Genomic DNA, 16,557 nt, shown 5'->3' with positions numbered 1-16,557 from the left:
CGAGAGAAAATAAAGAAATGCCCATATATCCACTAGCACAAAAACTCTGAAAGGTGCAGCAGTGACTAGCACAAAATGAACAAAGCTGAAAGTGGAACTTTATGGCACCATTAATAACCAAAATGTTATACATCCAGCTGGGGTGTAGCCAGAAGGATAGAAGTGGATATGTACGGTTTCCTTGTGATACATTGCTGGAATGTGCATATTGTGTACACGGTTGGGTTATGCGGTGGGAATAATGCAAGGTGGCAGTGCGAGTTCAGGAAACTACTGCCCTTGGCTTGCGGCCTGGCATAACACAGCAACAACATTCTGAACACATTAGCTCTCAGAACCTAAAAGCAAAACATTTTTTTTTACACTACTGTAGTTTCTGGCCATGGTGGCTGCATTCCACCCCTATGGGATTCCAAGGGGGGCAGAATGCTAGAAAACATTTGTGTACCAAGCATTGGGTACATCCATGGACCACAGGCCAATGCCCGTCATTACTGCATCTCTTTGTCTCCGTGTTGCTATGTTATAATGAACCCATTTGATCAATGTTGGCCTCACCTGTGTGGCCCTGACTTGATATGTAAGGGCATGCCAATATTTGAAAAATTTTGAATATTTGTTTCAATATGAGAATTCACTCTTCCAATTTGTCGTATATTCGTACCATTTGAATACTAAAAGCGACAACAGTTGTTATAATCTACCGGGAGAAAGGCTGATGCGTGCGGAGACTCTTCGGAATGATTCAACTGCAAGACAGTGTTGTGCAGATGAGCAAGTTCTTGAGCAAATGCAAAGATAACGCTTTTGTACAGCAGTTTCCAGTTGTCATCGAGCATGCCTTGCCTTAGGCACTTGGCCTCTGAGCCGCTTACCATAAAAACCTGCGTATAATACGAACTCGCATACAGCACGAGGTGAAATTTTTGGGACGCGAAATGGAAAAAAGTTTTATCCGCTTATAATACGAGTTAGGAAAACTCGAGGAAAAAATTTATTTAAATTGCGCTCCGCACTTCAATCGCTGTCTCCCTCAGCTGTGCTCTCTTTGGATAGTTCCTTGTCGGACATACCTTCCCAGAGGCACTCATCCTCTGGTGCTGCACTTCTTGAATGCACGACACACAAGGTCCTCTGGTATGCTGGCCCATGCGTCCACAATCCACTTGCATAGCGTGGCTGGCGAAGCCCACTTGAGCCACCCGGTCGGCATCACTGCAGGCTCACCTGAGCGCATCCAATGCGCATAACACCGCTTGACCGCATCCTTGAACGGCTTGTTCATGCAAGCATCTAAAGGCTGCAGTTGAGACGTCATCCCACCCAGGATAACGAGTTCAGTGCCGTACTCGCGCAACAGCCTCTTCACTGAGTCGGCCAAATGGCAACAAAATGCGTCCAGCACGAGGATGGACGGGAACGACAGCAGTGTGTCGGGCCGCCTACACCAGATGGACTTTATCCAGCCGAGCACAAGATTCTTGTTCATCAAGCATTTCTCATGGCATCTCACGACCACATTTTTTTGGCAGCTCTTCACCTTTAGGCGCTGTCTTGTGCTTGAAGACGACATAGGGCGGGAGCTTGCGTCTGTCTGCTGTGCACGACAAAATGACGGTAACTCGTGTTTTCTCATTGCCAGTGGATTGGACATAAACTTGTTTAGAGCCCTTTTCGTGCACGATGAGGGGCGATGGCTTATCCAGATAAACCGGCATTTGGTCAGCATTGCCGATTTGCCCTAGTTGGAAGTTCTTGGACTTGCGCAGCGAAATAATGTTGCATGGAAAGCCACAAGCAGCTCTTTGAATGATTCGGGCAGCTTTTGCGAAATCGAAGTTCTGTGGCGTAAGGAAGATCCAGCACGGCACTTGTAGCGATAAATCCAATGCTTGCTTGCTTTGAAGGTGGAGCTTGGTAGCTGTTTTTCTCTTGCAAGCTTCTTAGCTTTTGCCTGCATAACCTCCGTGCTCACAGCTAGATGCGCGGCTCGCTGTTGGCGTATGAACTCCGTCAGGGCGAGTTCGATTTCCGGGAATGCCCCACTCTTCAGGCCGCAAAAGCGTCTTCGCATTCCGCTGCAAGCGAAGAGGGCTTCCTTCTGTCGACGCCACTCGCAAGTGCTTCCCTCGTTGACACCAAACTGCCTCCCGGCCGCACTGTTGCCGATGTCCTAATAACCTTTCTCCTGAAAGCAGCAGAGTGTTGTGTTCGTGGTCCGGACGTCTTGGTCCTTCAATGCGGAATTTTTGATGCACTTCGTGAAGCGTGGTTTGCACATGCACTGCCAATGTGCGCACTCAACAATAAAGAAATGATGCTGTAGTCACGCAGCAATAACGAAACCAAGCCGAAGCCACGCAGCAATAAGAAAGCCAAGCCGTAGCCACGCAGCAATAATGAAGTCAAGCCACAGCCATGCAGCAGTAAGGAAACCAAAACTTCTAGCCCAAATTTCTGACTGAAATTTTTGTTTGGATCCGCATATAGTAAAAGGCGAAAATTTGGGACGCTAATACTAGGGAAAAAACCCTCGTATTATACGTGGGTTTTTATGGTACTTGGCCATCTAAGCAACTTCGAACTCCCTTAGAACAATCTGCAGTGCTGTAGTATACTTAAATGATTAAGCAAGCACTACACTTTACTATGTGTACCTGATTACATGCTGTTCCTTTGTTTCACTACTGCCATTGTCATAATGTGCCAGGTACAATTGCCTTTCTTCAGTTGACCTGAGATACAGTTGTTAATGGCATTAGATGCTTCACATAATTTTGTTTTGTTGCTAAACAGACTTCACAAAAAGATTGGAGGTGCTTGGTATTCAATTTGATATTCATAGGTCGTTTTTGTCGAATGTTCATATTCATTTCAAACAGAAAATTTCTTATTGGGTGGTAAACTATGCAAGTAGCAAAAGTAGCTTCTCTGCATCACCAGTGATACATCAAGTCTCATTCACCAAACAAACACAAGGCAGTAAGTGTGTGCTTGCTTGCGGCTCTCACATTCTTGATTGCAGTAGTTTGGCCCCAGGCCTTTTCCGGTAAGGGCTCCAACAAATGGCAACGGAGCCATGTTCATTAGAAAGCCAACCAGTAAAAGCCCTGCTTAGTCTATAAGTGACGCCCGCCACAGGACAAGTTGATTCATGGCCTTCAGCCTGAGTCTTTAGTCTTAAGTTTGTGAAGGCAGACAAAGAAAGTGCACCACAAAGGTGTCCTTTCTAATCTATGCCCAGTGCTGTGAAGTACAACTTGAGCTACCACTTACACTGTTGCTTCTTTTCTTTTTGACGCATAAGGGTGCATTAAAGCTGGTGATTGACAGAGGTCGCATAACCAACTGTGTCTGGTGACCAAGGAGCAATTTGCAATGACTGTTGTTCGCACTGGCAAGTGCAGACTGCTCGTTGCCACACTGAAATGTGATGTCTGGTCGCGGTGTGTACAGACGGAATGGGTACTGAAAGAAGGGAAGCACATTAGAGGACGGCAGAGGACTAGGTGGTATGACAGAATTAGGAAATTTGCGGGTGCTAATTGGAATCTGTTGGCGCACGACAGGGGTATTTGGAGGTCGCACGGAGAGGCCTTCATTCTGCAGTGGACATAAATAAGATGATGATGATGATAATAATAATAATAATAATAATAATACTTTATTGATGACTTGAGAATCATACAGTGGAAGAATCGGGCCTGCCAAAGCCGCAGTGGGCTTGAACGGCAGTGCCTGGCAGACAGCGACAGAGCCATCAGTAATGCGTTATTAGACAACAGTGAGGAAAAAAAACACACACACATGACAGGCTTCCCGTCACGCATTAATGTGTCTAAGAGCCTTTCTAAGACCATATTTCGTTTTCACATCCTGTATGCTTTGAGGAAGTAAATTAAACATTGCTGGGACATAATAGTTACGGAGTCTTCGACCATATCTCTTCTTACAGCGGGGTGTAACGCAAGGTCGGATACACAGACATCCTGCTCTTACTGCTGATCATGCCGATTGTTTCAGTCGGTTTGCGACTGTAGCCATGCGACTGAAAAATGGAGCAGCGAGCGACTGACCCAAAACATTTATTTTTCAACCAAGTGACCATTTGCGACCAACTTGGTCGTGCGCCCTCTGCGAGTTGCCGGTGTGAACGAGCCCTTAGGCTTTTCACACTTTATCGTGTCACCAAGTTGCAAGCTATGCGCAGAAATATAGTACTGTAATAATGGAATGGTGAATATAAATGTAATGATACTAAGATGTGCAGGTGTCGTGCTGTTTTGTTCATCTAGGTTATCTTTGAGTCATCTGTTTTTGTGCATTTGTTTGTTGGCAACCGCTACTGAGTAAGTTTAAGAACTCCCAGGTGCTTCTGAGTGTCCTTTTGGTTCGTGCTTAATACTTTCAGTAGTGTTTTCGCAATTACTTTGAAGTTTAGGTCCACTTTAAATGTTTTGTCATTTGCTACGGAGGCCAAAGAGGGAGGATTTAGTTGAACCAAAGGTAACTCAAGCAATGCAATGAAAGTTCATCACAAAGGATGCTGGTGCCATTCAGTTGGTGCCATCCAGCCTTATGGTCCCAGTTTCATTGTTCCAATGCTGTAATTCTTAGTGACAGTTTGAAAGCACCGCATTTTTCAATTCCCACTTTGGTTGCCACAGGCTGATTGGTTTGCAAGTGGGTACAGCAAGTTTCCATGCTTTGAAAAAAATCCTTGCACACAAATCTTGCTTGTACAATAATTCAGTATGAGGAATTCACTAAAATGTTATGCTGAGCTTGTGAATATGCCCAGGTGTACAAGTGATGCAGTGCCTGCTTTTAAGGAGGGTGACTCAACCGTGAAGTCAATTTACACTTCTTTGAAGTATTTTTCAAAACTCTATATTTGGCTGAAGTTTATTTGCAGAGGAAATTAAGGCCAAAGATCACTCCTTAAATTTTGCTCCCAAACTGCAGCACCAGTACGACTGACAACAAAGCTTTGATGCTATTTTTGCATGTTCGGCCATTTAAGAGCACTACATTTCATCAAAACTTGTTAGATTGTCATTTTGTTACTTTGCAGTGCAGTTCTTTCCTTCATCAACTTACAGTTAACTAGACCTGAGCAGACATCTAGTTCTGTGGCATCATAGAGAGCTGATGCAAGAATTGCAAAGTAGTGTGGCCATCTGCCTTTCATTTTTTCATAGTTTATGACTTGTCAGACCTCCACTTATAGTGAAATGGGCATTTCTCGTGGTTACAGAAGCTTGATGTCATTTAAGTGTCTTTCATAAGGGTATGCTCGCAGACTAGTTGGTGTGACTTGATCACCAACGTTGTACAGTGCCTTCAGTAACTTATGTTTTAGCACAGAATCTAGAAAAATAAAGCACACAGGGACATAAATGGGACAGGCACTAACACCTGTCCCAGTTGTGTCTTTGTGTGCTTTTTTGTAGATTCTGCGCTGAAACATTAATTAATGATTGTGTATTATCAACTAGACCGAAGAAATGCTTTGCCTTCATTAAGTTCATACATGCTGTGCAACAATTCAGTGTCACTTTAATGTTGCCTTGAGGCAGTTACTATGGGGGGTGCAGTTTTCCATTCAATGTTGGTCCTTGTATGACAATTAGTTTCATTTTTTTTTTTATGAATGGAACAGCACATATCTATACAGCGCTAACACTGTACGCATCAAGGACACACAAGGAGACCTGTTCATATCCTGCACCACAACTTGGCGCAGTTTGTCCCACACCAAAGCACAAGAAAGCTGGAGACACTGCAGCTTGAGCCTACAACTCCCGAAAACATTTGGCACAGTATAACAAGGACATGTGCAAGATTATTTCACAGAATTATACACAGTCTTGCAAAATGCTGAAAGAACAGCGAACTACTTGCAGAAGTTGGATAACTTTGGTGTAGCACGCAGTGACCTGCCATTTTATTCTAGTAGATTTTAAAAAGATTCTCCACTTGCTGCTGCTTTGTTCTTACTGAAATTTCGGGGTTAGATCCCAATTTGTAGGATCACCCTGTATAGTAAGACACTTGGACTCTTCACTTGCCTGATTTGTGCAGCAAAAGGCGAGACCACTGTTTCATAGGGCATGTTCACATTGAACGAGCATGCTGTTGCTAAGGCTTCACTGTGTTTTGGCTACTGAACGTGGATAGGCCACAGGTGAGCAGTGGTGCCAAATGCTTTACAGTGGGAACCAATAAATGCAATCTTGTTGCAGAATTTCAGCAAAAACAATGCAGAATGTTATTTTAGGGGAGTTAAACCAAAACCGCACCTTCTGTAGGCAAGGTTATTTATTTATATATATTTTTTTTCAATACTCCCAAGGCCATAAGCATTAGAGAGAAGGGGTACACAAAATCGGCGGTGGTTTCCTTAAGTTTGTTGACATTGGTGATAGGAGCAATGAAGGCAGGGAGATGGTTCCAATAATTTCCAGTTTGAGGATGCCTACCTTGAAGTTGTGGTCAGTTCGTGAAGATATATAAGATGGAGGAACGAGTAACTTATCATTGAGAATAGGATTGATATAATAAATTCCCAGCTTTTAAACTCTCTTCTGAAGTCTAATTTAAGTCTCATACAATTTATTATGCAACAAGTGGATCATAAGCCATCAAAAAGGCTTCGAAAGAGTGATTGATTTGTACAAAACACTTGTTTTCAACTTGATGCTTCTTTATTCTATAGGTTTTACATTGACCGTAGCTATTATTAGCTGTGCTGGGAAGTTATTTATGGTACAAGCCAAATGGCCACTTATGTGTAGGCACCGCACCTTTTTTGCTAGTGTTTCATGTGACTGCTTTGCACAGAACACTTCCGTGTGCACACATTCGGCGTTTGTTGTAATGCCTGCATGAATTTCAGAATATGGATTGCTCGGAGCGTGAACAAACATGTTGGTGCATTTGCTGCAGTGGGGTGTGGCCCCGAGCGCAGTGTTGCATTGCAATCACTTTTCATGAAAGGCCATGCGTGTGCAACATGCGCGTGCAACATGCGCGACTCAAGTGGTAACCGCAGCCTGCTATAAGATTTAAAGAAATGCGAAATTCTGAGGTGGGCAGCATAGCTTTCTACTAGATTAGTAGAGGGAATTCTAAATACACATTTTTGCAACCACCATATGAACAGTGGGCAGTACTGCATAGATTGTTCTGCGACTTAGCTTGGCTTTGCTGAAAAGGCATGCTGTGGCCTCTTATTGTTTGTTATGGTTTGGCTATGTTGCTTGTTAGTGCACGATGATGAGCAGTTGGGATTTTTTGTATTCCGAGCTATTTCACTACCACAGAATGGTTGCTTGCTGGGCTGGTTGGTTCATTGCAACTTAAGTAACAGCAGGAAACATAAGGGAGGGATGACAATAGAGACCTAGTGAAAAGAGCACTGTTTCACTCAGTTTCTATAGTCATCCCTTCCTTATGTTTCGCGCTGTTACATAAGTTCCATTGTCACAAGCAGTGCATAAGTAAGTCCCAACATTTTCGAGTACGACTGTTGCCAGTGCTAGAAAACTTATCACCCCCCAGAAAAGGAGGCAGGTGAGGTAACTTTCAATAGTTTAGTGTTTTGGAAACAGTATGATTAGAATTGGTGGCTAAATCAGGCTAAACATTGCTGTACAACCATGATGACATATTAGGTTAAAATGACAGATTTTATGAAAAAGGAGCACACAGCATACAATTTATTGTGTGGGCAAAGCAGTGTGGTTACATTGTCCATTCTCTTCCTTGTATTGTGTTCTGTGCGCTGCTTCCCCTTTCAAGAAGTTTCAAAAGCAGTTTGAAGGCCAAACTGCAAAGTTTGGACGAACCCATGTACTGCTCATAATTTCCATGCTGATTTTAGGCTTGTAGCGCAGCTCAGAAAGAGCAAGAAAGGAAGAAGTCATGACATACCAACTCGCCCAAACTGCCACGCTTCTGACTTCCATGCTGAAATTAAGTGCCGTACTTTCAGTGTGCGCATGCTGTTGTCAGATTTTCCACGAGTTCTTTCTTTATGGTGAGGCTCTATGGTGGCCAGTAACAGCACAAACTTCTGAACTAGATGGCAGGTCTGATGTGATGCTGTGTTTAGACTTGCTGAAGTGAGGAAGAAGATGCACGCCAAAGAAAAATTCAGACACTGTAGATTACGCAGTGTTCAGCAACACTAGTTCTCTGATACAAAAGGTGCAACTTTCAGCGTGCGCACCAGGCTGGTTTGCAATGTCCTTGCCTTTGAATGGACGGAAGGAGCTGGCTGTGCTTATTTTTAAGGTGATAGCTTTTTTTTTACCTACTTCGCCCTCTTTGGACGGCTATCGGTTGATCTCGCACGATGAATACCTTGAGAGTACAGAAAGGAGGGAGAAAGTGCAGGTGCAGAGGAAGAGCAAAGTACCCGATTTGTTGGCGCATGTGCTGGTGATGTCGTATACTAGTTGCGGAGGTTGTGAGGGTGTACGCCAGCTGCGAGTGCCAGCACCTCAGATTCGAGTGCGACCGCTTCATGGATAGCCATTGCGACAAAGTTGCAGCCAGGATACTTGCTATGGCTTGCTACGGAGTTTCAACTCTAGTGCAGTGATTGTAATAAGCTATAGTGTGTCGTGGTATAATTTGGCAAAGTGGCTGGCTGGCAGTGAGATTAGCACACCATGTATCTTCTGCTGTGCCCATATAAGGTGTCGTGATTCACGGATGGCATGGTGACATGCAACCTACACAAAAAAGCTATTGCTGGCTTTGACAGTTGCCTTTGGTGGTTTCTTCCATAATTTTTTCACTGAAGCAAATTGCATGGAGTAACAACAGGCTGCTCAGTCAAAGCACTTTTTGCATGCCTCCCATCAGCTGTTGAATTTCCTTTAATCTGCTTGTATAAATGTGCTGCTCTTCACAACGGGTCCTGGGATACTCTATTATCACTTGTAGTGCATGCAGAATTTCTTGCTTTGCATGATTGAATGTTTGTAAGTCTGCTGTCTCATGGACAAATAGGAACTTTATGAACTAACCGGTATGTGTAGTGAATGTTTAATGCCATGTCCAGTGCTCTTGTGAATTTGCTGTCCATTATATATTTTGCTCTGAAGGCATCAGAGAGAGGCAGGACAATAAAAATGTATCCATCAGGGGAAATGACAGCAACTTGAAGGAAAGAAAAACAGTAGCATACATGGGGATGAAACCTTCAGTGTGATATAAAATAGTAAAGAATTAATGCAATGGCATTTCTATAAGCATTGCATACAGTATCGGACTGGATCAATGTAAAGGCACAGTTTGTGCATTTTTTAAATGTACTTGGATCCTGGTACTTGAGTGATGTTACCTCAAAAAGCAATTCCAATTTGGAGAAGCCAGTGAAGGTTTCAGCACCTTGTTTTTTCTTAATTTTTTTTTTTATGTTAAAGCATACCTGTGGGTTCGGTTTGTGCCACCGCATTTTGTATGGTTCTTGGGGGACATGAGCGTGTGTGCGTAGAGGCCCTGTCTTGTGCACGGCTGATGCAGGACTACAAAGAGGACGAGGACCCGTCAACCTTTGTGTCCAAGAAGACTGGTCGAGGTCCCCTGAAGGGGGACTGGATGAAGACCTGCAAGCCTGTGATGTGTGCGTACAAGCTTGTCACAGCCGAATTCAAGTGGTTTGGCCTGCAGAGCCGCATCGAGGCCTACATTCAGAAAGTGAGTTGTGTAGGTCGTAGAGTTTCTTCCGGTTTCCCTGGGAAACCGATGCTGTGATCGGCCACGGTGGCCCACTGGCCGTGGCACGTTGTCGAGCTCGAGGTGGCAGGTTCGATGCCGTCCGAGGCGGCCGCATCTTGAAGGGGAAAGTCAAAATGCACTAACACTCGCGCACTTAGATTTAGGTGCGCACTAAAAACCCCAGGTGGTCAAAATTAATCCGGAGTCCACCACGGCCTCGTAATCGGGTCACAGTTTTGGCACCTACAATCCGAGAATTAAACTTTCTTTTTAACCATTTAACACCGGAATTAACAAAGGCGCAGCAGAAGATATTGTTGCAGGAGATTTTGAACTTCATTTAGCCTTTGTGAACGAATGCCAGCATTATCTTGTGTGAAGACTTATACTCTGCAGAACTTTTGGGGTTGCGAATTAGTGACATGTGGAACATAGGCCAAGAGATGTTGGACACATATTGGAAGAAAATAAGACTCTAAGGCAGCTCCAGGCGTAACTTGTGCAAAAATGTTTATTTTTCACTAAAGGTGATTTATAGTTAATGAATGGGCAACACTACTTTTCTGGTGACTTATGGCTGGTGAGAGTACTGAGTACAGTTGACATTTTTTGTTCAGACAGAGGTGCACGTTGCACTTTCTGTCCCTTGGTCACTTGCATAGTCGGCATGTGCTGTTGACAGCTGGCCAGTGTGCGGTGCTGTCAGTGCTAATGCTGGCTACAGGCACAGACTTCACCCGGCTTCTCTTCCTCTTGGGCAGCTGTCGTCACTTACAACCTCCAGCTAAAGGCATGCGCCAAGCTCCTTTTTAACGCAAGAGGACTCGAATGTTCATCCCCTGCAAAAAAGCAAGGCACTTTCCACGTCTTAGACAACATGTTGCTACAGCTAATGAGGGCCACAAATATAAAATGTCGTGAATTCGTGACTTACCTTAACCCAAATGCTAATGCACTATGGTGAGCCATCCGCATTTAATCGATGATAACGAAGTGGCGCCTGCTAACATGCAGCTCCACTTGCTATTTCATTATCGTCGATTAAATGCTGATGGCTTGCCATAGTCTATTAGAACTTGGGCTGAGCTAGTTGCTGCAGGAACAGCTCGCGCGGCATGGAGGTGTCCAGTGCAGCAGAGCTGTCTCCAATGAGATGCTGCACGTGACACAGAAGCTCTGTGGGTTCTATGTCACTAAGCTCCTCTTCTGTGAGCAGTTGCTGCAGTCTACGCTGTTCCGACTCGTGTGTCCGGCGTACGAGTCCTGTTTCAGAACATTGTATGGGTTTTGAGGAGGCGGGGAACAGAGAATATCCCTGACGATGGCGATGACGGGAGGCGGTAACGCACCGATGACGTGGTCGAACTTTGTGGCTTGTGACATCACGCGGTGGCGTCAAAAAAGCTGCTCAATGCTAAGAAACCAGAGTTCTGAGTTCGTCTGCCAGAATTTGGGTAGCTTGATATTGGCGATGACAGGGTCACTTGCCGTAGCATTGTGGGGTGCGGTGTCCGTGGTCTGTTGTGAAGAGGTTTCTGGCGGCGTGGCCCAGGAAATGAGAATGGCCTTGCGAAATCGGGCGGATGAGCTGGTGGTATGTTGCCATCGCCCGTCAGGGTCACCACTTGTTGGAAGACGTGTGGTTTATGATCTTCCATATATTTTAATACTCGTCAGTTGAGTACAGACGAAATCACTGAATGCAGTTGGTCTGATCGTTTCTTGGTCGAGCGTGCGGTGCACTGAGCTGCGTGCTTAGGTGCCATTTCGTTATCGTCGATTAATTGCCGATGGCTCGCCATAGCACAAATCAACTGCACCCTCAAATTCACTACACACCTTTCATAATCTCTGTGATAGAAACATTCTCAAGAAATTTTAAAAACATGAACTTCTTTTCTTTTTGGAAAACCTGTGGTATATAGTTCACACTGCATGTGCGAGCACCTTGTGTAACATTTGCGGTGCTGGTCGCATTACACATTGTAATCTTCAGATAAGATTGCCCCGCTTGCCGCGATATCTTCCTTTCTTTTGCCACGCCTTGATTGGCTGCTTAGCATTTAAAAAGCGCGTCGCCGAACAAATAAACGTCGTCGTCTTCCTGGCGCTGCTTGGGTCGTCTGTTCCTTGGGCCGGTCGTCCTGCCGCCCACGGCATCTAGCCGTTGAATGCGTAACAGCTGGTGGCAGCAGACTGCGGACAGCGGCTGGAGCGCACGTCGGTGGTGGCCTTGGCGTCCTGTTTGGTGAGAGCACGGCTTACTTGACTTCATTGGGAGCATTAGCGACATTTACTTGGTAGTTGAGGCCTTTTGACTTTGCTAAATATTAGTACGTGTAAGAGTAGCACTTGTTCTCAGCAGTCATGAACCTCACATCGTTAACGAAACCCAACCTGTGTTGCTAGCAGAAGAGTTAGGTATCCCTGTACAGAAGTCGATGCGTAAACCTGCAATTATTGAAGCAATATCCAAATGCGGAGCGAACAACGACGAAGTCGAGGAATGTTGGAAGACATTTCCCAACAGTTAAAACAACGAGAGATAGAACTGAAGTTAAAAGAGATGCGGCTGCATAGCCTTGAACGAACTGACAGTTTCGACATGCGTGGTTACATGCAACCTTTCAGGGCTGGTAGCACCATCACTTTGTACCTCATCAACTTTGAGAGGACATGTACTAGAGCAGCATTTGCAGAAGAGACCTGGTCGCAACGCCTCCTGACATTGCTTCCAAACGAAGCAGCGGACGTAATCGCAAGAATGCCAGATGAAGATGCACGTGACTACAATAAAGTAAAGCTTCAGCTGAGGCGAAGGTACAGCTTGTCCACAGAAGCCTTAAGGATGAAGTTTCGTAACATGAGGCGTAGTCAAGGGGAGTCATTCTCGGAATTCGCCTATAAATCCATGAGCTTGTTGGGAGAATGGCTTAAAAGTGCCAACGCATACGAGAACAAGCAACGTCTAATTGAAGTATTCGCGCTAAAACAATTCTATGCGTCTATTCCGGAGCAAATGCGCCTGTGGATTCAGGACAAGTCAAACGTAGGTACGTTGCAAATGGCAGCCACTTTGGCTGACGAGTACTGTTCCTGCAGAATGGAAACTCCAGAAGTGCAAAAGAAACCGTCAGGAGCATTCAAAAAGTTTCGGAAAGGAGCGAGAGAAAGCAACCAAGGGAAATCTGACAACATTCCCGCCCAAGTGCATGCGGTCAACTCGAGTGAACCAAAAAGTTCCAAGTTTGCAGAAATGCAACCGTTAGTCTGTCACAAATGCCAACAACCAGGCCATAATGCAGTAGGGTGCCGACAAGCAACTGTGTCCGTTAACTTGCTAACTGAAGAGAGTGATTTACTCTTGCCTTACACCTATGACATGACGGTGAATGGCGTTGGTTGCAAGGTTCTACGTGACACAGGAGCAACATTTGATATCGTCCACCCGTCGTTTGTTAAGCCCGAAGACTTTACCGGATCATGTGTATGGGTGCGTCAGGCAATCGTGACATTAAACAATGGTTGCCAGCCTCCCACTACGCTCTTAGATGGTGCTGCATGTCAGTGCCAGAAAACATTGTTGCGAATTTGTGACAACTGGCACTTGAGCCAGAAAGCACATTGCCATGGCACAGGCTTCACTTATTCAGTATGTTGCGAATTCGCAACAATCGGCATTAAAGGGTTAAATTGATGCTGTGCATGCATGGGAATTCTGGAAAGAGGGGCTTTTCAGATTGTCATCTGCTGTGTTGCACCAAAAAAAGAAGTAATGGCTAGTTTGCACATGACCAGGAAAAGGCAGCAGGCAGCAAGAAAACCAGTAAATCAGTGATTGGCACAGCAAAACTGTGATCAATTCGTACACCACCACACAAGCAAAAGCAGCAAACCACATCAATTGCAGCTAATCAGGGAGTGCACAGTATCTGAAGAGTTTTGGAGGTGGCCGTCATGCAAGTACCAAGTCCCAACTCCATGTCAATGGAAGATGGTTCGACCAGTCTAGGCCATGAAAGCCAAAAGCAAGCAAATCTTGAAGACACATCAGGCAACCACTGTTCTGTCTGTCACAATGATTAAGTGCTACAGTAAACTCTCAGTTATGCGAACATCAGTTTAACAAATATTTCAGAATAACGAACTTTAAGAAATCCCAGGCAGTTCTCCTATGCATTCTATGCAAAAATCTTAGGTTAAATGAGTTTCTGAATAGTGAATAAATGAACTTGAGCCTCCTGGTGGACAGTAACACCGGCTAACATTAGAAACTGCTGGCATAAATCGGGCCTTTTCCCTCTGTGCGGTGAAAGCGACAAGGTGATCCACTCCGGGATGTTCACAAAGGTCTGTCACCAGCTGGATGCTGACAGCAACATTTCGTTTGAAGACTATGTGCAGTGACAGTGAGCTAATTACCTGCGCTGAACTATTAGATCTGGAAATTGTTTCCAGTGTTCGTCCTGAAGAAGAGTGCAACAAGGAAGATGCAATCCAGAGGCAGATTCAAATACTGTAACTCTAGCCGAGGCTGTAGGATTCTTTGGAAAGTTGCGAGGCTTCCTGCCTCAGCAACAATTTGTGCCAGAGGAAGCGCACAAAAACATACTCTTCGGGAAGCTGTGTTACTTCTTGCGCTTTAAGAGTACTATTGCAAATGAAAATTAGATCTTTTTTTCAAAAGTAGATATGCAGCAACGTAACTGTTACATTCTTCATGTATATTGATGTACATAACTCTATCATAAATTGCATTTCACACTTTTGACTTGTCTGCTGTGCCCTATGCTCTTCCATATGCTAGTGAATGTTCAGTTTAGTGAACTTTCAGTTAAGCGGCCCCGCAGGGGCATCTGCGTCAGCAGGCGTTTGGTGTGTTGCGACACCACGGACCCGAGCACACGAGGGTTGGACCCTCCCGCGTGTAGCCGTGCGCGGCTTAGCCGTGTCCGGGGAAAAGGGGATCCTGGGGGTTGAGCCAATGCCGGGTGTTTGGACCTTTACGGCCCCTCGGCGGCGGCAACACACCCCTTTGGCCTCGGCTTCACGTGGACGGCACCCCCGGACTGACCCACCCGGGGGAAATCGGTAGTTGCCTTTTCCTGTCTCTCTCTTCCTCTAATCTTCGTCTTTCTCTCACTTTTTATCTTTCCTGTCTTCTCCTAGCTTCCACTTACTTCCAATTTTTCCAGGCAGCAAGGGTTAACCTTGTGTGAATAGCCAACCTAGGTTATTTCGTATTTGGTTATAGTGGTAACGTACTGCTGGCGTTTGCAGGCCGTGTTTTACGGATCCTGCAGCGTCCCCTTGTAGGACTCCACTGTGGGTGGCTGGCATTACTGCCGAAATTACAATCTCTTATGGCTTCTTCTTTCCCCCCCTTACCTGACCGCTCCCTCAAGAGGGGGCGCACCGATGATGTCTTTGAATTTTTTGCCCGCCAAAAAGAAACTTTTCCTCGTTTCCATGTAGTGCACTCTGAAACACCAGGCAAACCCGTGCGAACAATCTCTCCATTCCTCGTGTCCAAGTCTCTTACCCAAGTTTTTGGTACAGGTTATAAAGCATCCAGGATGGCAAGCGGCGATCTCCTCTTGGAGCTCTGCAACCAGAAACAATATGAAAATCTACCCAATCTAGTTTCATTTGGTGACGCCAAAGTAACAGTAACTCCTCATCGTACCATGAATACCACCCGTGACGTAGTCTCCGATGATGATTTATTGGAGCTGACTGAGGCTGAGCTCTTGGAGGGCTTCAGCGAACAGAATGTCATAAATGTCAGAAGAATCAAGATGAGGCGAGACGGAAAAGAAATTGCGACCAAACACCTAATACTCACCTTCAACTCCAGTGTCCTGCCCGAGTCAATCGAGGCCGGGTACATCAAGCTTCGTATAAGACCGTATGTGCCGAATCCCTTGAGATGTTTCAAATGCCAACATTTTGGCCACAGCTCGCAGAGCTGCCGAGGCCGCCAAACATGCGCCAAATGCAGTGCCCTTGAACACGCCACTGAAGCATGTAAGAACTCTCTACACTGTGTAAACTGTGACGGGGACCACGCCGCGTACTCGCGGTCGTGCCCCTCCTGGAAGAAGGAAAAAGAAATTGTGACTATAAAAGTAAAAGAGAATATATCGTTCAAAGAGGCACGAAGGCGGGTAGCATACCTGCCAAAGAAAACCTTTGCCGATGTGGCGCGTCAGGGGGCAGCGTCACAACGGCCTCCGGCGGCTGTCCGACCCACAGTCAGTGAGTCGGCAGTCACGCCATCTTCCCCCACGGTGGTTGCAGCTAGCGCTACTCCGCCAACCGAGCAGACGGAGCCATCGACCCCGAAGGTGGGCGCAGCCGAGGCTGCCCCAACCTCCGAGGCCCCCTCCAGCGCTGGCAACGGCCAGCACAGCCAAATCCCTCAGGGAGCCCCATCGACCTCCGGGCTGGTGGGCGCAGGGGTCTTGCCCTCCAAGGCGGGACTCCTCTGAAAACCTCTCGCTCGCAAGAGCACGTGTCCGGAGCCTCACAAGAGGCAATGGACACTACACCTGTCCCCAAGGCGCACCAAACGCCTAAGGAGCGTCGAGAATCGTTCGAACGCTTCAGAAAGAACAAAACACCTATTACAGGGCCTCGAAAGGGCTCTGTAACCTAAGGCATCTTTCCGTTTCCGTACACACAGCACTAATTTACATTAAATATGGATACACAAATCATACAATGGAACGTCAGAGGTCTCCTTAGAAACCTTGATGATGTACAAGAACTAATCCACCAACACCATCCAAATGTGCTGTGTTTACAGGAAACACACTTAAAATC

The 16,557-nt window shown here is 45.7% G+C and overlaps 1 protein-coding gene across 2 annotated transcripts in view; it reads left to right on the top strand.

The window, feature by feature from the left end:
* Nucleotides 1-16,557, top strand: part of vib (phosphatidylinositol transfer protein vib) — an 80,551-nt gene that overhangs the window by 53,471 nt on the left and 10,523 nt on the right. For both annotated transcript variants that reach the window (XM_075687035.1, XM_075687034.1), the window contains one exon: nucleotides 9,538-9,711. In XM_075687035.1, coding sequence (XP_075543150.1) covers nucleotides 9,538-9,711 — 174 coding nt within the window. The remainder of the gene's footprint in view (nucleotides 1-9,537; nucleotides 9,712-16,557) is intronic.

This window comes from Dermacentor variabilis, chromosome 3 (genome assembly GCF_050947875.1).
Source record: "Dermacentor variabilis isolate Ectoservices chromosome 3, ASM5094787v1, whole genome shotgun sequence".
NCBI lineage: Eukaryota > Metazoa > Arthropoda > Arachnida > Ixodida > Ixodidae > Dermacentor > Dermacentor variabilis.
The sequence above is the reverse complement of the archived record's forward strand: the minus strand, read 5'-3'. Positions and strand labels throughout refer to the sequence as shown.